Raw genomic sequence first — 27,524 nt, forward strand, 5'->3', positions numbered from 1 at the left:
TCTGGGGAGGTTCCTATTGCTTGGAATGCAGCCACGGTGCATCCTTTATTTAAAGGGGGAGATCAAGCTGATCCTAACTGTTATAGGCCTATTTCTATTTTGCCCTGTTTATCAAAAGTGTTGGAAAAACTTGTCAATAATCAACTGACTGGCTTTCTTGATGTCTAGTATTCTCTCTGGTATGCAATCTGGTTTCCGCTCAGGTTATGGATGTGTCACTGCACCCTTAAAGGTCCTAAATTATGTCACCATTGCCCTTGATTCTAAGCAATGTTGTGCTGCTATTTTTATTGACTTGGCTAAAGCTTTTGATACAGTAGACAATTCCATTCTTGTGGGCCGGCTAAGGAGTATTGGTGTCTCTGAGGGGTCTTTGGCCTGGTTTGCTAACTACCTCTCTCAAAGAGTGCAGTGTATAATGTCAGAACATCTGCTGTCTGTCTCAGCCACTGCCATTCACCAAGGAAGTACCCCAAGGCTCGATCCTAGGCCCCACACTCTTCTCAATTTACATCAACAACATAGCTCAGGCAGTAGGAAGCTCTCTCATCCATTTATACTCAGATTATACAGTACTCAGCTGGCCCCTCCCCGGATTTTGTGTTAAACGCTCTACAACAAAGCTTTCTTAGTGTCCAACATGATTTCTCTACCCTTCACCTTGTTCTGAACACCTCCAAAACAGAGGTCATGTGGTTTGGTAAGAAGAATGCCTCTCTCCCCACAGGTTTAGAGCTTGAGGTAGTCACCTCATACAAGTACTTGGGAGTATGGCTAGACGGTACACTGTCCTTCTCTCAGCACATATCAAAGCTGCAGGCTAAGGTTAACTCTAGACTTGGTTTCCTCTATCATAATCGCTCCTCTTTCACCCCAGCTGCCAAACTATCTACGATTCAGATGACCATCCTACCCATGCTCGATTACGGAGACGTAATTTATAGATCGGCAGGTAAGGGTGGTCTCGAGCGGCTAGATGTTTTTTACCATTCGGTCATCAGATTTGCCACCAATGCTCCTTATAGGACACATCACTGCACTCTATACTCCTCTGTAAACTGGTCATCTCTGTATACCCGTCGCAACACCCACTGGTTGATGCTTATTTATAAAACCCTCTTAGGCCTCACTCCCCCTATCTGAGATACCTACTGCAACCCTCATCCTCCACATACAACACCCATTCTGGCAATCACATTCTGTTAAAGGTCCCCAAAGCAAACACATCCCTGGGTCGCTTGTCTTTTCAGCTCGCTGCAGCTAGAGACTGGAACGAGCGGCAACAAACTGGACAGTTTTATCTCCATCTCTTCATTCAAAGACTCAATCATGGACACTCTTACTGAAAGTTATGGCTGCATCACGTGATGTACTGTTGTCTCTACCTTCTTGCCTTTGTGCTGTTGTCTGTGCCCAATAATGTTTGTACCATGTTTTGTGCTGCTACCATGTTGTGCTGCTGGCATGTTGTTGTCATGTGATGCTACAATGCTGTGTTGTTGTCTTAGGTCTCTGTTAGGAACTCCTCTCACCTGGTTGTCTAGGTCTTAATTGATGAGTTAGGAACTCCTCTCACCTGGTTGTCTAGGTCTTAATTGATGAGTTAGGAACTCCTCTCACCTGGTTGTCTAGGTCTTAATTGATGAGTTAGGAACTCCTCGCACCTGGTTGTCTAGGTGTTAATTGATGAGTTAGGAACTCCTCTCACCTGGTTGTCTAGGTCTTAATTGGTCACTAATTGATTTATTGGTTGACTGGTTGACTGATTGACTGATTGACTGATTGATTGGTTGACTGGTTGACTGATTTATTGGTAGACTGGTTGACTGATTGATTGGTTGACTGGTTGACTGATTGATTGGTTGACTGGTTGACTGATTGATTGGTTGGCTGGTTGATTGGTTGACTGGTTGACTGATTGATTTTTTGACTGGATGACTGATTGACTGATTGACTGACTGATTGGTTGACTGACTAATTGGTTGACTGGTTGACTGATTGATTGGATGACTGGTTGGCTGATTGATTGGTTGACTGATTGATTGGTTGATTGCCTGATTGGTTGACTGATTGATTGGTTGACTGATTGATTGGTTGACTGATTGATTGGTTGATTGACTGATTGGTTGACTGGTTGACTGATTGATTGGTTGACTGGTTGACTGGTTGACTGATTGACTGACTGATTGGTTGACTGGTTGACTGAATGATTGGTTGAATGATTGGTTGACTGATTGATTGGTTGAATAGTTGACTGACTGATTGATTGACTGACTGACTGACTGACTGACTGATTGGTTGACTGGTTGACTGATTGACTGACTGATTGGTTGACTGATTGACTGACTGATTGGTTGACTGATTGACTGACTGATTGACTGACTGATTGGTTGACTGGTTGACTGATTGGTTGACTGATTGATTGATTGAATGATTGATCATTCCTCTAGATCAATGAGCGTCTGGAAGAGTTGAGGTCCATGCTGGGATGGATGCTGGTCCACTGGAGAGACCAGAAACACCAGAGGAGTCAACGCAGGAATAACAAGACTGAAGCTAATGAAGATATTATCTACTCTGAGCCCCCAACAGAGCAAACTACTGGAGATAATATCTACACCAACACAGAGCCCATCACTGAGAACTACTCTGAGACAGCAGAGCAGATCACAGAAGATAACATCTACACAACCACTGTACCAGAGTCCACTAGAGATAATATCTACTCAGAGACCACAGTAGAGCCCACTAGAGATAATATCTACTCAGAGACCACAGTAGAGCCCACTAGAGATAATATCTACTCAGAGACCACAGTAGAGCCCACTAGAGATAATATCTACTCAGAGACCACAGCAGAGTCCACTAGAGATAATATCTACTCAGAGACCACAGTAGAGCCCACTAGAGATAATATCTACTCAGAGACCACAGTAGAGTCCACTAGAGATAATATCTACTCAGAGACCACAGTAGAGCCCACTAGAGATAATATCTACTCAGAGACCACAGTAGAGTCCACTAGAGATAATATCTACTCAGAGACCACAGTAGAGCCCACTAGAGATAATATCTACTCAGAGACCACAGTAGAGCCCACTAGAGATAATATCTACTCAGAGACCACAGCAGCAGATATCTACACAGATGCTACAGCCTGCCCCACCCACAGTACCCCTGCTCAGCCAGAGACCCACTTTACCCCTGCACTGAGTGTCTTTGAGGACAGATTGAGGACAATAGACAGTCTGTACTGTCCCGCAACAGACCAGCAAAGTTGGGAGGACCAAGAGGGTGGCTACCAGGTGATGAAAAGCAACACACATCCTACAGTGGGCAGTGGTCTCACCTCTCCTCCAGAGACCCACCAATCCCCCTGCCTGGTCTTAAAAGAGCCCAGCAGCCCAGCCCTCTGCCTGGGGGGCACCATAAGCCTAGGGGGCACCTCAGTCAACAGCAGCCCTAGGGTTAGCTTGGTGGGCCAGGGGGTTAGCCTGGGGGACCAGGGGGGAATGGTCTGCCTATGGGGCACCGTCAAGAACAGCCCTACCCTCAGCCTTGGAGGCAGTGTGGATCTGGGGGGTACTGTCAATCTCATCCTCAGCTTGGGGAACCAAGGAGACAGCCATGTGGAGGTGTTGGAGGCTAATCCTAGGGTGGGTGAGGAGGAGAAGAGCACAGAGCCTGTCCACAGGGTAAGAACCACAGACCTCCTCTCATATATACCTACCTGACTGTCCTGACCACTCTGTACCTACCTGACTGTCCTGACCACTCTGTACCTACCTGACTGTACTGACCACTCTGTACCTACCTGACTGTACTGACCACTATGTACCTACCTGACTGTCCTGACCACTCTGTACCTACCTGACTGTACTGACCCCTCTGTATCTACCTGACTGTACTGACCACTCTGTACCTACCTGACTGTACTGACCCCTCTGTACCTACCTGACTGTACTGACCACTCTGTACCTACCTGACTGTCCTGACCACTCTGTACCTACCTGACTGTACTGACCACTCTGTACCTACCTGACTGTACTGACCCCTCTGTACCTACCTGACTGTCCTGACCCCTCTGTACCTACCCGACTGTACTGACCACTCTGTACCTACCTGACTGTCCTGACCACCTTGTACCTACCTGACTGTACTGACCACCCTGTACCTACCTGACTGTACTGACCACTCTGTACCTACCTGACTGTACTGACCACTCTGTACCTACCCGACTGTACTGACCACTCTGTACCTACCTGACTGTCCTGACCACTCTGTACCTACCCGACTGTACTGACCACTCTGTACCTACCTGACTGTCCTGACCACCCTGTACCTACCTGACTGTACTGACCACCCTGTACCTACCTGACTGTACTGACCACTCTGTACCTACCTGAATGTACTGACAACGCTGTACCTACCTGACTGTACTGACCACTCTGTACCTACCTGACTGTCCTGACCACCCTGTACCTACCTGACTGTACTGACCACTCTGTACCTACCTGACTGTCCTGACCACCCTGTACCTACCTGACTGTACTGACCACTCTGTACCTACCTGATTGTACTGACAACGCTGTACCTACCTGACTGTACTGACCACTCTGTACCTACCTGACTGTCCTGACCACCCTGTACCTACCTTACTGTACTGACCACCCTGTATCTACCTGACTGTACTGACCACTCTGTACCTACCTGACTGTACTGACCACTCTGTACCTACCTGACTGTACTGACCACTCTGTACCTATCTGACTGTACTGACCACTCTGTACCTACCTGACTGTCCTGACCACTCTGTACCTACCTGACTGTACTGACCACCCTGTATCTACCTGACTGTACTGACCACTCTGTACCTACCTGACTGTACTGACCACTCTGTACCTACCTGACTGTCCTGACCACTCTGAACCTACCTGACTGAAACACTATTTCAACCCTCTTATTTGTTTCTCCTATAGAATCATAGGACTGGGTGGCCACTTCCACACGCCCTTCTCAGCTGTTTCCAGCTGTCCTTTCTTGCCTTAATTTCCATATTTTCTCTTTTCTACCTCTCCCTCTGTCTACCTCTTTCTTTCTCTCCCCCCTCTCTCTCGCTCTCTCTCTCTCTCTCTTTACCTCTCTTTACCTCTCCCTCTCCCCCTCTCTCTCTCCCCATCTATCTCTCTCTGTCTCTCTCTACCCCTCTCTCTCTCTCTCTCTCTCTCTCCCCCATCTCTCTCTCTCTACCCCACTCTCTACCCCTCTCTCTCTTTCTCCCCCGTCTATCTCTCTCTGTCTCTCTCTCTACTCCTCTTTCTCTACCCTCAATCTCTCTCTATCTCTCTCTATATCTCTCTCAACCTTTCTCTCTCTCTCTCTCTACCCCTCTATCTCTATCTCTCTCTCAACCTCGCTCTCTCTCTACCCCTCTCTCTCTCTCCCTACCCCTCTCTCTCTCTACCTCTCGCTCTATCTCTATCTTTCTCTCAACCTCGCTCTCTCTTCCCCTCTCTCTCTCTCTCTCTCTTCCTCTCTCTCTCTCTCTCTCTCTTCCCCTCTCGCTCTCTCTCTTCCCCTCACGCTCTCTCTACACCTTTCTCTCCGTTCCCCTCTATCTCTCTCTCTTCCCCTCACGCTCTCTCTACACCTTTCTCTCCCTACCCCTCTATCTCTCTCTCCACTACTCTCGCTCTCTCTACCCCTCTCTCTCTCTCTCCCCCTCTCTCTCTCCACCCCTCTCTCTACCCCTCATTCTCTCTCGCTCTCTCTCTTTTTCTACCATCTATCTCTCTCTCTCTCTCTCTCTCTCTCTCTCTCTCTCTCTACCCCTCTCTCTCTCTCTCTCTCTCTCTACCCCTCTCTGTCTCAGACAACTAAAACCTTTTGGAGGTGCTGCCAGGGTCTGTGGGAAAATACTCTGGGTAGTTTAAAGAGAAAGATTTATCGCCAGAGTGCAGAACAGGTAAATGGGTTAGTGTGAGCCGAAGCAGCATGCCATGTCTCTACTACAGTGTGTCTCTACTACTCTACTACTGTGTGTCTCTACTACAGTGTGTCAGTGTGTCTCTACTACAGTGTGTCTCTACTACAGTATGTCTCTACTACAGTGTGTCTCTACTACAGTGTGTCTCTACTACAGTGTGTCTCTACTACAGTATGTCTCTACTACAGTATGTCTCTACTACAGTGTGTGTGTCACAGCAAGGCACCTGATTGGTTCTGTGAAATGACCCAGTCTTTGGCTGTCCCAAACAGCATCCTATTTCCTATATCCTGTGCACTGACTAAACAGAACATTAAAAACACCTGGTCTTTCCCTGAGATAGACTGACCAGGTGAAATCTCCCTTATTGATGTCACCTGTTAAAGATGCAGAACGCTTTGCTCTGCTGTTTCCTGGTTGCTACAGTTCTAAAGAGTTTGACTAACTTCAGTTTATTTGACCAAACAAGCAGGTCTAGTGTAGAGAATCGTTATACCATCTAAACCACAGTGAAATGTCTTTTCCATAACCAAACATATTGTATTTTCAGCTGTTTGAAGTGTAAAGAAAACGAAAGAGACGCAAAAACTAAACTTAAAAACGGGAAGCATAGAAATGTGCCCATAGAACAGATCTACAGCTTCCCATAGAACAGATCTACAGCTTCTCTTAGAACAGATCTACAGCTTCCCGTAGAACAGATCTACAGCTTCTCTTAGAACAGATCTACAGCTTCCCGTAGAACAGATCTACAGCTTCCCGTAGAACAGATCTACAGCTTCCAGTAGAACAGATCTACAGCTTCCAGTAGAACAGATCTACAGCTTCCCGTAGAACAGATCTACAGCTTCCCGTAGAACAGATCTACAGCTTCCCGTAGAACAGATCTACAGCTTCCAGTAGAACAGATCTACAGCTTCCCGTAGAACAGATCTACAGCTTCCCTTAGAACAGATCTACAGCTTCCCTTAGAACAGATCTACAGCTTCCCATAGAACAGATCTACAGCTTCCAGTAGAACAGATCTACAGCTTCCAGTAGAACAGATCTACAGCTTCCCATAGAACAGATCTACAGCTTCCCTTAGAACAGATCTACAGCTTCCCTTAGAACAGATCTACAGCTTCCCGTAGAACAAATCTACAGCTTCCCTTAGAACAGATCTACAGCTTCTCTTAGAACAGATCTACAGCTTCCCGTAGAACAAATCTACAGCTTCCCTTAGAACAGATCTACAGCTTCTCTTAGAACAGATCTACAGCTTCCCGTAGAACAGATCTACAGCTTCCAGTAGAACAGATCTACAGCTTCTCTTAGAACAGCTCTACAGCTTCCCGTAGAACAGATCTACAGCTTCCAGTAGAACAGATCTACAGCTTCCAGTAGAACAGATCTACAGCTTCCCATAGAATGTAGAACAGATCTACAGCTTCCAGTAGAACAGATCTACAGCTTCCCGTAGAACAGATCTACAGCTTCCAGTAGAACAGATCTACAGCTTCCCGTAGAACAGATCTACAGCTTCCCTTAGAACAGATCTACAGCTTCCCATAGAAAGTAGAACAGATCTACAGCTTCCAGTAGAACAGATCTCCAGCTTCCAGTAGAACAGATCTACAGCTTCCCATAGAACAGATCTACAGCTTCCCGTAGAACAGATCTACAGCTTCCCGTAGAACAGATCTACAGCTTCCCGTAGAACAGATCTACAGCTTCCCATAGAACAGATCTACAGCTTCCAGTAGAACAGATCTACAGCTTCCAGTAGAACAGATCTACAGCTTCCCTTAGAACAGATTTACAGCTTCTTAGACATGTTTCCAATGAGAATGACAGATTTATAACCAATCACTTGGTCGGGTTGCCCAAAAGGTTCATATTGCAGCTTTAAATCCACTTTGATCCGTGTAGGTGAAGGGGAGGAGACAGGTTAAAGAAGGATTTATAGGCCTGGAGACAATTGAGACATGGATTGTGGGTGTGTGCCATTCAGAGGGTGAATGGGCAAGACTAAAGGTTTAAGTGTCTCTGAACAGGGTTTGGTAGTAGATGCCAGGTATGCTGGTTTGTGTCAAGAACTGCAATGCTGCTGGGTTTTTCACCCTCAACAAATTCCCATATCTTTATCCAAGATAGCGTAGCAGTCAGACATCCTTTGTCCTCGTCCTGTCGTGTCCCATGTATATATCTTTTTATATATTTTTCTTCGCATTCTTTTTATATTTTTTTCTAAAACTCAACTTCATAACACTCTTCTGCAACCCGCCTCACCCAATGTGGTGCGGATCTGTTTTTTTCTAAAGTATTATTCACCTCGAATTCGGAATCCCCCAACAGAAGCTACCCAGCTCACTAGTTGCTAGCCAGCTAACCACTGCTAGCAGTCATCAGCTAACCGTTAGCTCGGAAAGCTCTCGCCAGTTTGTACAACGTGACTCAAACCAGAGCATACTGGACCTATTTTCTCTCCATATCCCCGTATTCCTACCGCAAGCTCTGGACATTTTCACCTGAATCTTCGCAGCTAGCTAGCTGCTATCCGAGTCCTGGCTAACGTCGGTCCCGGAGCAAGCACCAATTAGCCTGGAGCTAGCACATACTAGGCCCTTTCTCCCGGCTAGCTGAAGAGGCCCATCAGCCACTCCTGGGCTACAATACCTGGACCCCTTCTACAGCCGGTACGGGGCAGGGAACCCCGCCGATCCTTCACGACTGGACTGCGACATAATCTGCTTGAAGGGGTACTCAACTGGCCTCTACATCGCAACATCCCCTGAATGCCCATCCAATAGCCGAGGCCCGCTAACTGCTAGCTGTCTAGAGCTTATTGGACTGTTAGCTTTATAGATCCATCGACCAATTTCTTGGGCTACTGTACCTATTTTGCCAATTGGACGTGGAACCCTCTGCTATTTGGAACCCTTCCATCACAACTGGTCTATTGACGTCACCGCATGTGGAGGTCAAAACAGACTTTCCTCCGTCGAGACGTCCCTCTAAGGCCCTTCTGCTAGCTTGCTAGCTCCAACCTGCTAGCTGTCTGAATCGCCGTGTCTCCAGCCAGCCTAACCACTCACTGGACCCCTATTGATCACCCGGCTACGCATGACTCTCCCTAGTATCAATATGCCTTGTCCATTTCTGTCCTGGTTAGTGATTATTGTCTTATTTCACTGTAGAGCCTCTAGCTCTGCTCAATATGCCTTAACCGACCATTTAGTTCCACCTCCCACATATGCCTGGTTTAAACATCTCTAGAGACAATATCTCTCATCATTACTCAATGCCTAGGTTTACCTCCAATGTATTCACATCCTACCATACCTCTGTCTGTACATTATGCCTTGAATCTATTCTCTCACACCCAGAAATCTGCTCCTTTTACTATCTGCTCTGACCGCGCTAGATGACCAGTTCTGTTAGCCTTTAGCCGTACCCTTAGCCTATTCCTCCTCTGTTCCTCTGGTGATGTAGAGGTTAATCCAGGCCCTGCAGTGTCTAGCTCCACTCCCATCCCCCAGGCTCTCTCATTTGTTGACTTCTGTAAACGTAAAAGCCTTGGATTCATGCATGTTAACATCAGAAGCCTCCTCCTTAAGTTTGTTTTATTCACTGATTTAGCACACTCCGCCAACCCTGATGTCATAGCCGTGTCTGAATCCTGGCTTAGGAAGACCACCAAAAACCCAGAAATGTCCATTCCTAACTATAACATTTTCCGACAAGATAGAACTGACAAAGGGGGTGGAGTTGCAATCTACTGCAGAGATAGCCTGCAGAGTACTGTCTTAATATCCAGGTCTGAGCCCAAACAATTCAAACTTCTACTTTTAAAAATCCATCTTTCCAGAAACAAGTCTCTCACTGTTGCCGCTTGCTTTAGACCACCCTCTGCCCCCAGCTGCGCCCTGGACACCATATGTGAACTGATTGCCCCCCATCTATCTTCAGAGCTCGTGCTGCTAGGTGACCTAAACTGTGACATGCTTAACACCCCGGCAATCCTACAATCTAAGCTTGATGCCCTCAATCTCACACAAATTATCAATGAACCCACCAGGTACAACCCCAAATCCGTAAACACGGGCACCCTCATAGATATCATCCTAACCAACTTGCCCTCCAAATACACCTCTGCTATTTTCAACCAAGATCTCAGCGATCACGGCCTCATTGCCTGCATCCGTAATGGGTCCGCGGTCAAACGACCACCCCTCATCACTGTCAAACGCTCCCTAAAACACTTCAGCAAGCAGGCCTTACTAATCGACCTGGCCAGGGTATCCTGGAAGGATATTGACCTCATCCCGTCAGTAGAGGATGCCTGGTTATTCTTTAAAAGTGCCTTCCTCACCATCTTAAATAAGCATGCCCCATTAAAAAAATAACCAGGAACAGATATAGCCCTTGGTTCTCTCCAGACCTGACTGCCCTTGACCAGCACAAAAACATCCAGTGTCGTTCTGCATTAGCATCGAACAGCCCCCGTGATATGCAACTTTTCAGGGAAGTTAGGAACAAATATACACCGGCAGTTAGGAAAGCAAAGGCTAGCTTTTTCAAGCAGAAATGTGCATCCTGTAGCACAAACTCAAAAAAGTTCTGGGACACTGTAAAGTCCATGGAGAATAAGAGCACCTCCTCCCAGCTGCCCACTGCACTGAGGCTAGGAAACACTGTCACCACCGATAAATCCACTATAATTGAGAATTTCAATAAGCATTTTTCTCCGGCTGGCCATGCTTTCCACCTGGCTATCCCTACCCAGGTCAACAGCCCTGCGCTCCCCACAGCAACTCGCCCAAACCTCCCCCACATTTCCTTCACCCAAATCCAGATAGCTGATGTTCTGAAAGAGCTGCAAAATCTGGACCCCTACAAATCAGCCGGGCTAGACAATCTGGACCCTCTCTTCTAAAATTATCTGCCGAAATTGTTGCAACCCCTATTACTAGCCTGTTCAACATCTTTTTTGTATCGTCTGAGATTCCCATTGATTGGAAAGCTGCCGCGGACACCCCCCTCTTCAAAGGGGGTGTGACGATCATCAAAAGGATCAAGGTGCAGCGTGATAAGTGCTCATATTTCTTTATTGTAACTCAGAACACTAAATCAAAATAATAAACAACGAAAAACGAATGTCACGTTCTGCAGGCTTATTGAGCTGTACGAAAACAAGATCCCACACTGAAAAAGGAAAAAAGGGCTGCCTAAGTATGATTCCCAATCAGAGACAACGATAGACAGCTGCCTCTGATTAGGAACCATACTCGGCCAATCAAAGGAAAAAACAACATAGAAATATAACACATAGACTGCCCACCCCACACCCTGACCTAACAAAATAGAGAAATAAACCATCTCCCTCAGGTCAGGGCGTGACATGGGGAGACACTCTAGACCCAAACTGCTACAGACCTATATCTATTCTACCCTGCCTTTCTAAGGTCTTCGAAAGCCAAGTTAACAAACAGATTACCGACCATTTCGAATCACACCTTACCTTCTCTGCTATGCAATCTGGTTTCAGAGCTGGTCATGGGTGCTCCTCAGCCACGCTAAAGGTCCTAAATGATATCATAACCACCATCGATAAGAGACATTACTGTGCTGCCGTATTCATCGACCTGGCTAAGGTTTTTGACTGTCAATCACAACATTTTTATTGGCAGACTCAACAGCCTTGGTTTCTCAAATGACTGCCTCGCCTGGTTCGCCAACTACTTCTCTGATAGAGTTCAGTGTGTCAAATCGGAGGGCATGTTGTCTGGACCTATGGGGGTGTCACAGGGTTCAATTCTCGGGCCGACTCTCTTCTCTGTACATCAATGATGTCGCTCTTGCTGCTGGTGGTTCTTTGAACCACCTCTACGCAGACGGCACCATTCTGTATACATCTGGCCCTTCTTTGGACACTGTGTTAACAAACCTCCAGATGAGCTTCAATGCCATACAACTCTCCTTCCATGGCCTCCAACTGCTCTTAAATGCAAGTAAAACTAAATGCATGCTCTTCAACCGATCGCTGCCCGTACCTGCCCGCCTGTCCAGCATCACTACTCTGGATGGTTCTGACTTAGAATATGTGGACAACTACAAATACCTAGGTGTATGGTTAGACTGTAAACTCTCCTTCCAGACTCACATTAAGCATCTCCAATCCAAAATTAAATCTAGAATCGGCTTCCTATTTTGCATCAAAGCCTCCTTTACTCACGCTGCCAAACATACCCTCGCTTCATACTCGTTGCCAAACAAACTGGCTCCAGGTCATCTATAAGTCTCTGCTAGGTAAAGCCGTGCCTTATCTTAGCTCACTGGTCACCATAGCAGCTCCCACCCGTAGCACGGGCTCCAGCAGGTATATCTCACTGGTCACCCCCAAAGCCAATTCTTCCTTTGCCTGCCTCTCCTTCCAGTTCTCTGCTGCCAATGACTGGAACGAACTGCAAAAATCACTGAAGCTGGAGACTCTTACCTCCCTCATTAGCTTTAAGCACCAGCTGTCAGAGCAGCTCACAGATCACTGCACCTGTACATAGATCATCTGTAAATAGCCCACCCAACTACCTCATCCCCATACTGTATTTATTTATTTATTTTGCTCCTTTGCACCCTTGTATCTCTTCTTGCACATTCATCTTCTGCACATCTACCATTCCAGTGTTTAATTGCTATGCCAGTGTTTAATTGCTATATTGTAATTACTTTGCCACCATGGCCTATTTATTGCCTCACCTCTTTTATCCTACCTCATTTGCACATGCTGTATATAGATTTTTCTACTGTATTATTGATTGTATGTTTGTTTAATCCATGGGTAACTCTGTGTTGTTGTATGTGTCGAACTGCTGTGCTTTATCTTGGCCAGGTCGCAGTTGTAAATGAGAACTTGTTTTCAACTGGCCTACCTGGTTAAATAAAGGTGATATAAATAAATAAATCATCTCAATATATGGAAGGTGTTCCTAATGTTTGGCATACTGAGTGTATATTCCCTATATAGTGCACTACTTTACCCAGGGTAGGGAATAGGGTGCCATTGGGGACGCATGTTCTGTTTGCAGGGGAATGCTGCATGAGGCTCTCTGCCCTGATAACCATTATGCACTAACAATCTCACAATATGAAACATAACTGTCCAATACTGTCCCCTTTCTATCTCTGTCTCCTCTCTTATCTCTGCCCCTCCTCTCCATTCCTCTCTAACCCTGTCTCTTCTCCTCTATCTGTCTAACCCTATCTCTTCTCCTCTCCCTGTCTAACCCTGTCTCTTCTCCTCTCCCTCTCTATTCCTGTCTCTTCTCCTCTCCCTTTCTATCCCTGTCTCTTCTCCTCTACCTCTCTATCCCTGTCTCTTCTCCTCCCCCTCTCTATCACTGTCTCTTCTCCTCTCCCTGTCCCTTCTCCTCTCCCTCTCTATCTCTATCCCCCGTCTCTTCTCCTCTCCCTCTCTATCCCTGTCTCTTCTCCTCTCCCTCTCTATCTCTATCCCTGTCTCTTCTCCTCTCTATCTCTATCCCTGTCTCTTCTCCTCTCCCTCTCTATCCCTGTCTCTTCTCCTCTCCCTCTCTATCCCTGTCTCCTTTCCCTCTCCATCCCTGTCTAACCATGTCTCTTCTCCTCTCCCTCTCTATCCCTGTCTCCTCTTTATCCCTATCTCCTCTCCTATCTCCTCCTCTCCCTTCCCTCTCTAACCCTGTCTCCTCTCCTATCTCCTCCTCTCCTCTCTAACCCTGTCTCCTCTCCTATCTCCTCCTCTCCTCTCTAAACCTGTCTCCTCTCCTATCTCCTCCTCTCCTGTCTAACCCTGTCTCCTCTCCTATGTCCTCCTCTCCTGTCTAACCCTGTCTCCTCTCCTCTCCTCCTCTCCTGTCTAACCCTGTCTCCTCTCCTATCTCCTCCTCTCCTGTCTAACCCTGTCTCCTCTCCTATCTCCTCCTCTCCTGTCTAAACCTGTGTTCTCTCCTCTCTAACTCTGTCTCCTCTCCTATCTCCTCCTCTCCTCTCCTCCTCTATTTAAAGGACAACAACATGACCTCAGCTCCTGAGAGTATTTTACTGCCCCGCCTCCACACCAAGACCTCCTCCTCTTCATCCCCCTCCTCCTCCTCCTCCTCCTCCTCTGGGCCTCCTCATCCCTGCGTCTCTTTCTCCTCCTCCCTCCCCAAGAACACCTCCATCTTGTCTAGTCTGAAGAGAAGGAGCAAGAAGAGGAGAAGGAAGGGAGACGCTGGCCGTCACACCGTTCAGAGAATCATGGTTGTAGAGGGGGAGGAGCAGACAGAGGTGGCATGCAATGCTGAAGCTGCACCCCAGCCAATCACGCTGTACGACACCCAGACCTGGCCAATGAAGGAGGGCCGGAGGAAGAAGAAGAGCTTATTAAAGGCCGAGGGGGTGGGGCCAGGGCAGGGGGTGGAGCTCGAGGACTACATGGATAACCCATTGGCCAGGGATATTGAAGATGAATCTTCTGGGGTCTACACTGTCAGCCCCTATGCAGTGACAGAGGCAGTCTCTATAGCTCCACCCAGGGGCCAGGTGTGGAGCCACTGCAGGTTCCTGTCTCTGGGGTCTGTTTTGACATTTGACCTCTCCAAAGACATGAGGTTGATCCCCAGTATACAGGACGTCATCACTATAGGACTCCCAGAACACAGGGGGACCCCCAACCCAAACCTCAATCCCAACCCTCACACAGAGACACACGCAGCCCTCAGCTCTTTCAAACAGACCCGCTCCCCTCCTTCTCACCCTTTAGATGGACCCCCTACCTCAAAAACACTGACCCGCTCCCCTCCCTCTCACCCTTTAGATGGACCCCCTACCTCAAAAACACTGACCCGCTCCCCTCCCTCAGACACACACAGAGCTTCAGACAATGAGGCCATCACTACTTACAGATATGAAACAATGACACAGGTACAGACACAACCACTACTGACACAGATACAGACACAGCCACTACTGACACAGACACAGCCACTACAGATACAGACACAGACACAACCACTACTGACACAGATACAGACACAACCACTACTGACACAGACACAGCCACTACTGACACAGATACAGACACGGCCACTACTGACACATATACAGACACAACCACTACTGACACAGATACAGACACAACCACTACTGACACCGACACAGACACAGCCACTACTGACACAGACACAGACATGGCCACTACTGACACAGACACAGACATGGCCACTACTGACACAGACACAGCCACTACTGACACAGACACAGACACAACCACTACTGACACAGACACAACCACTACTGACACAGATACAGACACAACCACTACTGACACAGACACAGCCACTACTGACACAGACACAACCACTACTGACACTGACACAGACACAGACACAACCACTACTGACACAGACACAACCACTACTGACACAGATACAGACACCACCACTACTGACACCGACACAGACACAACCACTACTGACACAGACACAGCCACTACTGACACAGATACAGACACAACCACTACTGACACAGACACAGCCACTACTGGCACAGATACAGACACAACAGCTACTGACACAGACACAGACACAGCCACTACTGACACAGACACAGCCACTACTGACACAGACACAACCGCTACTGACACAGACACAGACACGGCCACAGACAGTACAGACACAGACACAAATACTGAAACAGACAAAGCCACTAACACAGGCTATTCAGCTGGAGCCTCTGTCTAATCTAGATACAGATTTTCCTCCTCCTCCTCCTCCTGCCCTGGATGAGGACTGGGATCAGAACGTACCAAGCGATGACCTATCCCGATCACAGATCCAGACCGTACACCAGGAGCCTGGGCAGGAGTGGTCAGAGCTCGTCTCCAGCAAGCAACCACCAATCACAGCTTATTGTCCAAAGAGTTCCCTTCCAAAGAACCGAGACCATTACAATTACAGGGAAAGAGCCGTGGATAGTAGAAGTCCCATTGTAAAGAGCAAGGACCCCTGTCCCTCCTCAGCCTATCAGAACGATGAGAGCAAAGACCCCTGTCCCTCCTCAGCCTATCAGAACCATGAGAGCAAAGACCCCTGTCCCTCCTCAGCCTATCAGAACGATGAGAGCAAAGACCCCTGTCCCTCCTCAGCCTATCAGAACCATGAGAGGAAAGACCCCTGTCCCTCCTCAGCCTATCAGAACCATGAGGATGGACACCAGTACCATCATAGGTTGAAGACCCAAAGAGAGAGTGTTGACCTCCAGGAGACCTGCCAAGCATGTCAGATGGTTGTGAATCTGAAGATCAGTGGGTTAGGGAGTATGATGGAAGACTCTATGGACTCTGGCATCTCTGGTGCCTCCAACTCTGGGAGCTTGAAGCTCAATGCTGCTGATGTTCCCCAAGAGCTCCAGCCCAGGAGGACTGTGTTGGGGAGGCTAGTGTGTCTGGAGGTGGAACGTATGGAGGCTGTGTCCAGACCCAGTGAAAACCCCGCAGCAACCCCAGCTCCTGCCCACCCAGAGACAAAAACAACACCCAGAAACAGACACCCCGACCACCAGACAGAGACAGAACTCGACTCTGACCCGGTCCACCCCGACCTCCTCATCCATCCAGACCACCAGACAGAGACAGAACTCGACTCGGACCTGGTCCACCCCGACCTCCTCATCCATCCAGACCACCAGCAGTTTGAGGAGTTCGAGGAGGAACTGGAGGACATTTGGAACCATAGCAACGGTTACAGACAGAGTATCTCCTCTGACATCATGTACCAGCCACACCAAGAGGAGGAGGAGGGGGGAAGTAGCAACACCCCAGGACTGACCACAGACCCCCTGTCACCTCCCCAGAACCAGGCCCAGCCCCAGGTTCCTCCCTACAGAAAGCTGATAACAGCCTCTGCCCCTAACCTTCTGGTGGCTGAATTCACATTCCCATCCTCCCTCCAAACCCTACTGGGGTACAGCCAGGACCAGGGCTTTAGCCAAGACCCTAACTCCAGAGAAGAGCTCCCTATCCTGCCTTACAGAGACAGGAGGTCCTGGGCAGCTTTCCCTATTCAGGACCAACCCTGGAGGACCACAGCACTGGTCAATGAAACAGCAGCAGACCCAGTCAAGCTACCGGAAGTAGAGGACCAGAAGAGATATATCTACCAGTATAGAGAGGAGGAGGAAGAGGATGAGGAGGAGAAGATGGAGGACACAGGCTGTTCAAAGGTGAGGTCTACTTTGACAGGCTCACTGATTTTGACCTCTGAGATCAGTGAGCTTCTGTTGTCTCTACTCTACTGTCTCTACTCTGCAGTCTCTACTCTACTGTCTCTACTCTACTCTCTCTACTCTGCAGTCTCTACTCTACTGTCTCTACTCTGTTGTCTCTACTCTACTGTCTCTACTGTCTCTACTCTGCAGTCTCTACTCTGTTGTCTCTACTGTCTCTACTCTGCTGTCTCTACTCTACTGTCTCTACTGTCTCTACTCTGCAGTCTCTACTCTGTTGTTTCTACTCTGTTGTCTCTACTGTCTCTACTCTACTGTCTCTACTGTCTCTACTCTACTGTCTCTACTCTGCTGTCTCTACTGTCTCTACTCTGCAGTCTCTACTCTGTTGTTTCTACTCTGTTGTCTCTACTGTCTCTACTCTACTGTCTCTACTGTCTCTACTCTACTGTCTCTACTCTGCTGTCTCTACTCTGCTGTCTCTACTCTACTGTCTCTACTCTACTGTCTCTACTGCATCTCTACTCTGCTGTCTCTACTCTACTGCCTCTACTATGTTGTCTCTACTCTACTGTCTCTACTCTGCTGTCTCTACTCTGCTGTCTCTACTCTACTGTCTCTACTCTACTGTCTCTACTCTACTGTCTCTACTGTCTCTACTCTACTGTCTCTACTCTGCTGTCTCTACTCTGCTGTCTCTACTCTACTGTCTCTACTCTACTGTCTCTACTCTACTGTCTCTACTGTCTCTACTCTACTGTCTCTACTCTGCTGTCTCTACTCTGCTGTCTCTACTCTGCTGTCTCTACTCTGCTGTCTCTACTGTCTCTACTCTACTGTCTCTACTCTGCTGTCTCTACTCTACTGTCTCTACTCTGCTGTCTCTACTCTACTGTCTCTACTGTCTCTACTCTACTGTCTCTACTCTGTTGTCTCTACTCTACTGTCTCTACTCTACTGTCTCTACTCTGCTGTCTCTACTCTACTGTCTCTACTGTCTCTACTCTACTGTCTCTACTCTACTGTCTCTACTCTGCTGTCTCTACTGTCTCTACTCTACTGTCTCTACTCTGCTGTCTCTACTCTACAGTCTCTACTCTACTGTCTCTACTGTCTCTACTCTACTGTCTCCACTCTACTGTCTCTACTCTGCTGTCTCTACTCTACTGTCTCTACTGCATCTCAGTTGTATCTCTTATCACTGATTCACTCTTTTATTTACAACTGTTATCAATTTTCTCTTATTGTCAGTAACAGACAAATGCCTCCATTCAGCAAATACTTGTAAATACGTTCACTAAACTCAGTGAATGTCAGTCTTGACCCTGAGAGGACCTCTCCCCTCTCTCCAGGTCCCATCAATGAGCCTGCTGTCTGTCCACATGGGTCTGGACAGAGACAATCAGCAAGCTTCAAGTTGTGGCACTCTGGAGGGTGTCATGGAAAAGCAGGGAGAGAGTCTGGCCACATGGGGGAGATGTGGCACTATGGTGAGAGACCAGGAGCAGCAGGGACAAAGTCTGGCCACATGGGGGAGATGTGGCACTATGGTGAGAGACCAGGAGCAGCAGGGACAAAGTCTGGCCGCAGGGGGGAGATGTGGCACTATGGTGAGAGACCAGGAGCAGCAGGGACAGAGTCAGGTCACAGAGGTGTGATGTGGCACTATGGAGGGTGACCCGGAGGAAAAGACAACACACTCATACAGCTAGTTAGTCCTCTAGTTAGTCAACTAGTCAGTCATCTGGTTAGTCTAGTTAGTCCTCTAGTTAGTCTAGTTAGTCCTCTAGTTAGTCAACTAGTTAGTCATCTGGTTAGTCTAGTTAGTCCTCTAGTTAGTCAACCAGTTAGTCATCTGGTTAGTCTAGATAGTCCTCTAGTTAGTCCTCTAGTTAGTCATCTGGTTAGTCTAGTTAGTCCTCTAGTTAGTCAACTAGTTAGTCATTTGGTTAGTCTGGTTAGTCCTCTAGTTAGTCAACTAGTTAGCCATCTGGTTAGCCATCTACTTAGTAATCTAGTTAGTCCTCCAGTTAGTCAACTAGTTAGCCAGCTAGTTAGTCAGCTAGTTAGTCATCTAGTTAGCCACCTGATAAGTCTAGTTAGTCCTCCAGTTAGTCCTCCAGTTAGTCCTCCAGTTAGTCAACTAGTTAGTCAGCTAGTTAGACATCTGATTAGCCATCTGGTTAGTCAGCTAGTTAGTCATCTATTTAGTCAGCTAGTTACAAAGCTAGTTAGTCAGCTGGTTAGTCATCTGGTAATTATAGTTAGTCAGCTAGTTAGTCAGCTAGTTAGTCAGCTAGTTAGTCAGCTGGTTAGGCATCTTAGTGAATTTGTGCCTTTTCTATCAGATACTATTATCTGAGTAAATAAAAGTGTCATTTTTGTGTCTGGTTGGGATGTGTTGTTCTCTGGCTGATACTGGGATGTGTTCTCTGGCTGATATTGGGATGTGTTCTCTGGCTGATATTGGGATGTGTTCTCTGGCTGATATTGGGATGTGTTGTTCTCTGGCTGATATTGGGATGTGTTGTCTGGCTGATATTGGGATGTGTTCTCTGGCTGATATTGGGATGTGTTCTCTGGCTGATATTGGGATGTGTTGATCTCTGGCTGAAATTGGGATGTGTTGATCTCTTTGGTCATGCATTTCTTTCAAACCTGTCATCAGAATGGGAGTGGGTCTGAGCTGCAGACGATGGAGGGAACCCTGGAGAGGAAACACAAGCTGCAGGTGGGAGGAAAGAAGGTGAGAGGGGAGCAATACTACAGATATTGCATTTATACTACATTTACAAGCGATACTACTACATTTACACTCTATATTACATTTACACTCTATACTGCATTTACACTCTGTACTACATTTACACTCTATACTACATTTACACTCTATACTACATTTACACTCTATATTTAATTTAAACTCTGTCCAACATTTACACTCTATATTACATTTACACTCTATATTACATTTACATTCTATACTACATTTACACTCTATATTACATTTACACTCTATACTACATTTACACTCTATATTACACTTACACTCTATATTACATTTACACTCTATACTACATTTACACTCTATATTACATTTACACTCTATATTACATTTACACTCTATACTACATTTACACTCTATTACATTTACACTCTGAACTACATTTACACTCTATATTGCATTTACACTCTATATTACATTTACACTCTATATTACATTTACCCTCTATACTACATGTACACTCTATATTACATTTACACTCTATACTATAGTTACACTCTATACTATAGTTACACTCTACCACATTCACACTCTATACTAAATATATCCTCTATACTACATTTACACTCAATGCTACATTTACAGTTAATACTCCAATAGTTACACTCTACACTCCAACATTTAAACTCTATACTACATTTACAATCTATACTACAATATTTACACTATACACTACAACATTTACACTCTATAACACATGTACACTTTATAGTACAATGTTTATACTCTGTACTAGACACTACAACATTTATAGTCTGTACTACTTTCACACACTATACTACAGATATTACAACAGTTACACTCTATACTACAGCTACACTCTATACTACATTTACACTCTATAATACAATTACACTCTATATTACATTTACACTCTATATTACATTTACACTCTGTCCAACATTTACACTCTATATTACATTTACACTCTATATTACATTTACACTCTATATTACATTTACACTGCATATTACATTTACACTCTATATTACATTTACACTCTGTCCAACATTTACAGTCTATATTACATTTACACTCTGTCCAACATTTACACTCTATATTACATTTACACTCTATATTACATTTACACTCTACATTACACTTACACTCTATACTACATTTACACTCCATATTACATTTACACTATATATTGCATTTACACTCTATACTACATTTACACTCTATATTACAATTACACTCTATATTACATTTACACTCTATATTACATTTACACTCTATATTACATTTACACTCTATATTACATTTACACTCGATACTACATTTACACTCTATATTACATTTACACACTGTCCAACATTTACACTCTATATTACATTTACACTCTATATTACATTTACACTCTGTCCAACATTTACTCTCTATATTACATTTACACTCTATATTACATTAACACTCTGTCCAACATTTAAACTCTATATTACATTTACACTCTATATTACATTTACACTCTATATTACATTTACACTCTGTCCAACATTTACACTCTATATTACATTTACACTCTATATTACATTTACACTCTCTCCAACATTTACTCTCTGTATTACATTTACACTCTATATTACATTTAAACTCTATATTACATTTACACTCTATACTATAGTTACACTCTGTACCACATTCACACTCTATACTAAATATATACTATATTTACACTCAATGCTACATTTACAGTCTATACTCCAATAGTTACACTCTACACTCCGACATTTAAACTCTATACTACATTTTCAATCTATACTACAATATTTACACTGTACACTACAGCATTTACACTCTATAACACATGTACACTTTATAGTACAGCGTTTACACTCTGTACTAGACACTACAACATTTATATTCTGTACTACTTTCACACACTATACTACAGATATTACAATAGTTACACTCTATACTACAGTTACACTCTATACTACAGTTACACTCTATATCAGTGCTTCACAACCCTCTTCCTGGAGATCTACCGTCCTGTTGAAAACAGACTGAAAACCTTTCAGGACAGTAGGTCCCCAGGAAGAGGGTTGGAGTGAAAACCTACAGGGAAGTTGATTTCCAGGAAGAGGGTTGGACTGAAAACCTACAGGACAGTAGATCTCCAGGAAGAGGGTTGGGCTGCCTTGCTCTATATTATATTTACACTCTATGCTACCATATTTACACTCTACAATACACGTGCACGCTATAGTACAACATTTAGGCTCTATGCTACCATATTTACACTCTATAACACAACATTTACACTCTATATTACATTTACACTCTGTATTACATTTACACTCTGTCCAACATTTACACTCTATACTACATTTACACTCTATATTACATTGACACTCTGTCCAACATTTACACTCTATATTACATTTACACTCTAGATTACATTTACACTCTATATTACATTTACACTCTATATTACATTTACTCTCTATATTACATTTACACTCTATACTACTTTTACACTCTATACTACATTTGCACTCTATATTACATTTACACTCTATATTACATTTCCAATCTGTACTGCATTTGCACTCTATATTACATTTACACTCTATGTTACATTTACACTCTGTCCAATATTTACACTCTATATTACATTTACACTCTACATTACATTTACACTCTGTACTACATTTACACTCTACATTTACACTCTATATTACATTTACACTCTGTCCAAAATATACACTCTGTCCAATATTTACACTCTATATTACATTTACTCTCTATATTACATTTACACTCTATACTACATTTACACTCTATACTACATTTACACTCTGTCCAACATTTACACTCTATATTACATTTACACTCTATATTACATTTACACTCTGTCCAACATTTACTCTCTATATTACATTTACACTCTATATTACATTTACACTATGTCCAATATTTACACTCTATATTACATTTACACTCTATATTACATTTACACTCTATATTACATTTACACTCTATACTACATTTACACTCTATATTACATTTACACTCTATATTACATTTACACTCTGTCCAACATTTACACTCTATATTACATTTACACTCTATATTACATTTACACTCTGTACTACATTTACACACTATATTACATTTACACTATATACTATATTTACACTCTATACTATAGTTACACATCTGTACCACATTCACACTCTATACTAAATATATCCTCTATACTACATTTACACTCAATGCTACATTTTCAGTCTATACTCCAATAGTTACACTCTACACTCCAACATTTAGACTGTACTACATTTACAATCTGTACTACAATATTTACACTATACACTACAACATTTACACTCTATAACACATGTACACTTTATAGTACAACGTTTACACTCTGTACTAGACACTACAACATTTATAGTCTGTACTACTTTCACACACTATACTACAGATATTACAACAGTTACACTCTATACTACAGTTACACTCTATACTACAGTTACACTCTATGACAGTAGGTCCCCAGGAAGAGGGTTGGACTGAAAACCTACTGGACAGTTGATCTCCAGGAAGAGGGTTGGGCTGTAAACCTACAGGACAGTAGGTCCCCAGGAAGAGGGTTGGGCTGCCCTGCTCTATATTATATTTACACTCTATGCTACCATATTTACACTCTATACTACATTTACACTCTATAGTACAACATTTAGGCTATATACTACCGTATTTACACTCTATAGTACAACATTTAGGCTATATACTACCGTATTTACACTCTATAATACAACATTTACACTCTATAGTACATTTACACTCTATACTACAATATTTCATCTTAATATTACATTTACAATCTATACTATATGTACACTCCATGCTACAGACACTACACCATGTACACTCTTTACTACAGACACTACACAAATTATACTCTATACTACAGACACTACACCATGTACACTCTATACTACAGACACTACACAAATTATACTCTATACTACAGACACTACACAAATTATACTCTATACTACAGACACTACACAAATTATACTCTATACTACAGACACTACAACGTTTACACTCCATGCTACAGACACTACAACGTTTACACTCTATACTACAGACACTACAACGTTTACACTCCATACTACAGACACTACAACGTTTACACTATATACTACAGACACTACAACGTTTACACTCCATGCTACAGACACTACAACATTTACACTCCATGCTACAGACACTACAACGTTTACACTCCATGCTACAGACACTACAACGTTTACACTCTATACTACAGACACTACAACGTTTACACTCTAAACTACAGACACTACAACGTTTACACTCCATGCTACATTTACACTCTATACTACAGACATTACACCATTTAAACTCTATAGTACATTGACACTCTATATTACAGCAGTTACAAAATCTACTCTCTATACTACAACATCTAAAACATTTCCAGATAGTTAATGTGTCTGTCTGTTCTCGTCCAGGTCTCCAGATAGGTAATGTGTCTGTCTCTCTGTCTGTCTGTTCTAGGCCAGGTCTCCAGATAGGTAATGTGTCTGTCTGTCTGTCTGTCTGTCTGTCTGTCTGTCTGTCTGTCTGTCTGTCTGTCTGTCTGTCTGTCTGTCTGTTCTAGGTCAGGTCTCCAGATAGGTAATGTGTCTGTCTGTCTGTCTGTCTGTCTGTCTGTCTGTCTGTCTGTCTGTCTGTCTGTCTGTCTGTCTGTCTGTCTGTCTGTCTGTCTGTCTGTTCTAGGTCAGGTCTCCAGATAGGTAATGTGTCTCTCTGTCTGTCTGTTCTAGGTCAGGTCTCCAGATAGTTAATGTGTCTGTCTGTCTGTTCTAGGCCAGGTCTCGAGCATGGAGCTCCCATCATGCAGTGCTTTACAAACAGACACTCTGCTTCTACCAAGACAGCAAGGACACACTGAGGGTGAGAAGAGGCAGGACGCTAGTTCAGACATAAAAGGTCAAATAGGGGGTGCTGGTATTTGTCGTCTTTCATACATGTGTCAGTGTGTTATCTGTGGGTTATAACATACATGTGTCAGTGTGTTATCTGTGGGTTATAACATACATGTGTCAGTGTGTTATCTGTGGGTTATAACATACATGTGTCAGTGTGTTATCTGTGGGTTATAACATACATGTGTCAGTGTGTTATCTGTGGGTTATAACATACATGTTTCAGTGTGTTATCTGTGGGTTATAACATACATGTGTCAGTGTGTTATCTGTGGGTTATAACATACATGTGTCAGTGTGTTATCTGTGGGTTATAACATACATGTGTCAGTGGGTTATCTGTGGGTTATAACATACATGTTTCAGTGTGTTATCTGTGGGTTATACCATACATCTATCAACCCGGGTTATGAGTCGACCCACTCATCACTAACATAGTCGCGCTGTCTGATGGATAAGACATGGGTTTTAATGGTCTTGTTTTCTCTTCAATGTTATTCTTGAAACATCCATATAAACCATGTGTTTATTAATGATTCCAGTAATGTCCCTGTCCTTGTGTTGTGAGATGGGACGCCAGTTGACAGTGATCAGAAATGTGATTTATTCTACAATGTTTCATAAGACAATTGTATTCTCAGTAGTCCCAAATGGACACAATAGTCCAGTAATGTCCCTGTGTCCTCCAGAACTGTGTGTGTGTCCTGTCTCTAACCCTGACGGGAGCAGAGTGTGTCTCAGCCCCGGAGAACACTAAGAAACCGCAGTGTTTCAGTCTGCGCTTAAGAGACGGCTCTGAGTACCTCCTCAACACAGCAACCCGATTCATGATGAAGAAATGGATGCTGAAAATACAAGCCAACACTGGTAAACACAAAATATACAGCATCTCGTTTCTATGGGTAAACACAACTATTGAGTAAAAAGTCTGCAATATTATACTCATAATGAACAGAGAGTTAATATATGCACCTGTTATGTATTTAACAATGCATTGACTATAAATAATTGATGGTGAAGATGTTATATCTCTTGTCTGTGTATCTGTGTGTTTCCTGTAGTGCCCAGTGAGCATGTCTCCTCCATGACGTCACCCAGCGACCCCTTGGTTCAGGACCCCCCTGTCCACTTCACCACCTCTTTTCTCTCACCAAGTACCCACACAGGGACGGCCAGAGCCAAGGAGAGAGTGGTCCTGACCCGAGAGACTCACCGTCAGATCCCAGAGAAACAGCAGGACCCAACATCCGCATCACGTACAGGTCCTCGTGGTAAGAGTCTGGCTCTGGGATATACAGAACCAACCGAAAGTAGGATTTATCCAAATTATTATTTATTACATATAGATGATTAAAGAACACGACAGGAACTCTAATACACTATCACTATACTACTGGTACTCTAATACACTATCACGATTCTACTGGTACTCTAATACACTATCACGATACTACTGGTACTCTGGTACGCTAATACACTATCACTATACTACTGGTACTCTAATACACGATCACTATACTACTGGTACTCTAATACAATATCACTATACTACTGGTACTCTGGTACTCTAATACATTATCGCTATACTACTGGTACTCTGGTACTCTAATACACTATCACTATGCTACTGGTACTCTGGTACTCTAATACACTATCACTATACTACTGGTATTCGGGTACTCTAATACACTATCACTATACTACTGGTACTCTGGTACTCTAATACACTATCACTATACTACTGGTACCCTGGAACTCTAATACACTATCACTATACTACTGGTTCTCTAATACATTATCACTATACTACTTCTACTCTGGTACTCTAATACATTATCACTATACCACTGGTATTCTGGAACTCTAATACACTATCACTATACTACTGGTACTCTGGTACACTAATACACTATCACTATACTACTGGTACTCTAATACACTATCACTATACTACTGGCACGCTGGTACTCTAATACATTATCGCTATACTACTGGTACTCTGGTACTTTAATACACTATCACTATACTACTGGTTCTCTGGTACTCTAATACACTATCACTATACTACCGGTATTCTGGTACTGTAATACACCATCACTATAGAACTGGTACTCTGGTACTCTAATACACTATCACTATACTACTGGTACTCTAATACACTCTCACTATACTACTGGTATTCTGGTACTCTAATACACTATCACTATACTACTGGTACTCTAATGCACTATCACTATACTACTGGTACTCTAATACACTATCACTATATTACTGGTATTCTGGTACTCTAATACATTATCACTATACTAGTGGCACTCTGGTACGCTAATACATTATCACTATACTACTGGTACTCTGGTATTCTAATACACTATCACTATACTACTGGTACTCGAATACACTATAACTATACTACTGGTATTCTGGTACTCTAGTACACTATTACTGTACTACTGGTACGCTAATACACTATCACTATACTACCTGTAAACTAATTCACTGTCACTATACTACTGGTACTCGGATACTCTAATACACTATCACTATACTACTGGTACTCTGG

At 44.1% G+C, this 27,524-nt stretch overlaps 1 protein-coding gene across 6 annotated transcripts in view; it reads left to right on the forward strand.

The window, feature by feature from the left end:
- The window catches only part of LOC106578792 (uncharacterized), a 99,103-nt gene that overhangs the window by 61,688 nt on the left and 9,891 nt on the right, over positions 1-27,524 (forward strand). For 3 of the 6 annotated variants that reach the window (XM_082965713.1, XM_082965714.1, XM_082965718.1), the window contains 8 exons: positions 2,451-3,695; positions 5,873-5,965; positions 14,012-17,209; positions 18,565-18,822; positions 19,881-19,958; positions 24,843-24,929; positions 25,651-25,828; positions 26,023-26,232. In XM_082965713.1, coding sequence (XP_082821839.1) covers positions 2,451-3,695; positions 5,873-5,965; positions 14,012-17,209; positions 18,565-18,822; positions 19,881-19,958; positions 24,843-24,929; positions 25,651-25,828; positions 26,023-26,232 — 5,347 coding nt within the window. The remainder of the gene's footprint in view (positions 1-2,450; positions 3,696-5,872; positions 5,966-14,011; positions 17,210-18,564; positions 18,823-19,880; positions 19,959-24,842; positions 24,930-25,650; positions 25,829-26,022; positions 26,233-27,524) is intronic. The other 3 variants (XM_082965715.1, XM_082965717.1, XM_082965716.1) reach the window with 3 other exon arrangements.

Source organism: Salmo salar, chromosome 19, assembly GCF_965601325.2.
Source record: "Salmo salar chromosome 19, fSalSal1, whole genome shotgun sequence".
Taxonomy (NCBI): Eukaryota; Metazoa; Chordata; class Actinopteri; order Salmoniformes; family Salmonidae; genus Salmo; species Salmo salar.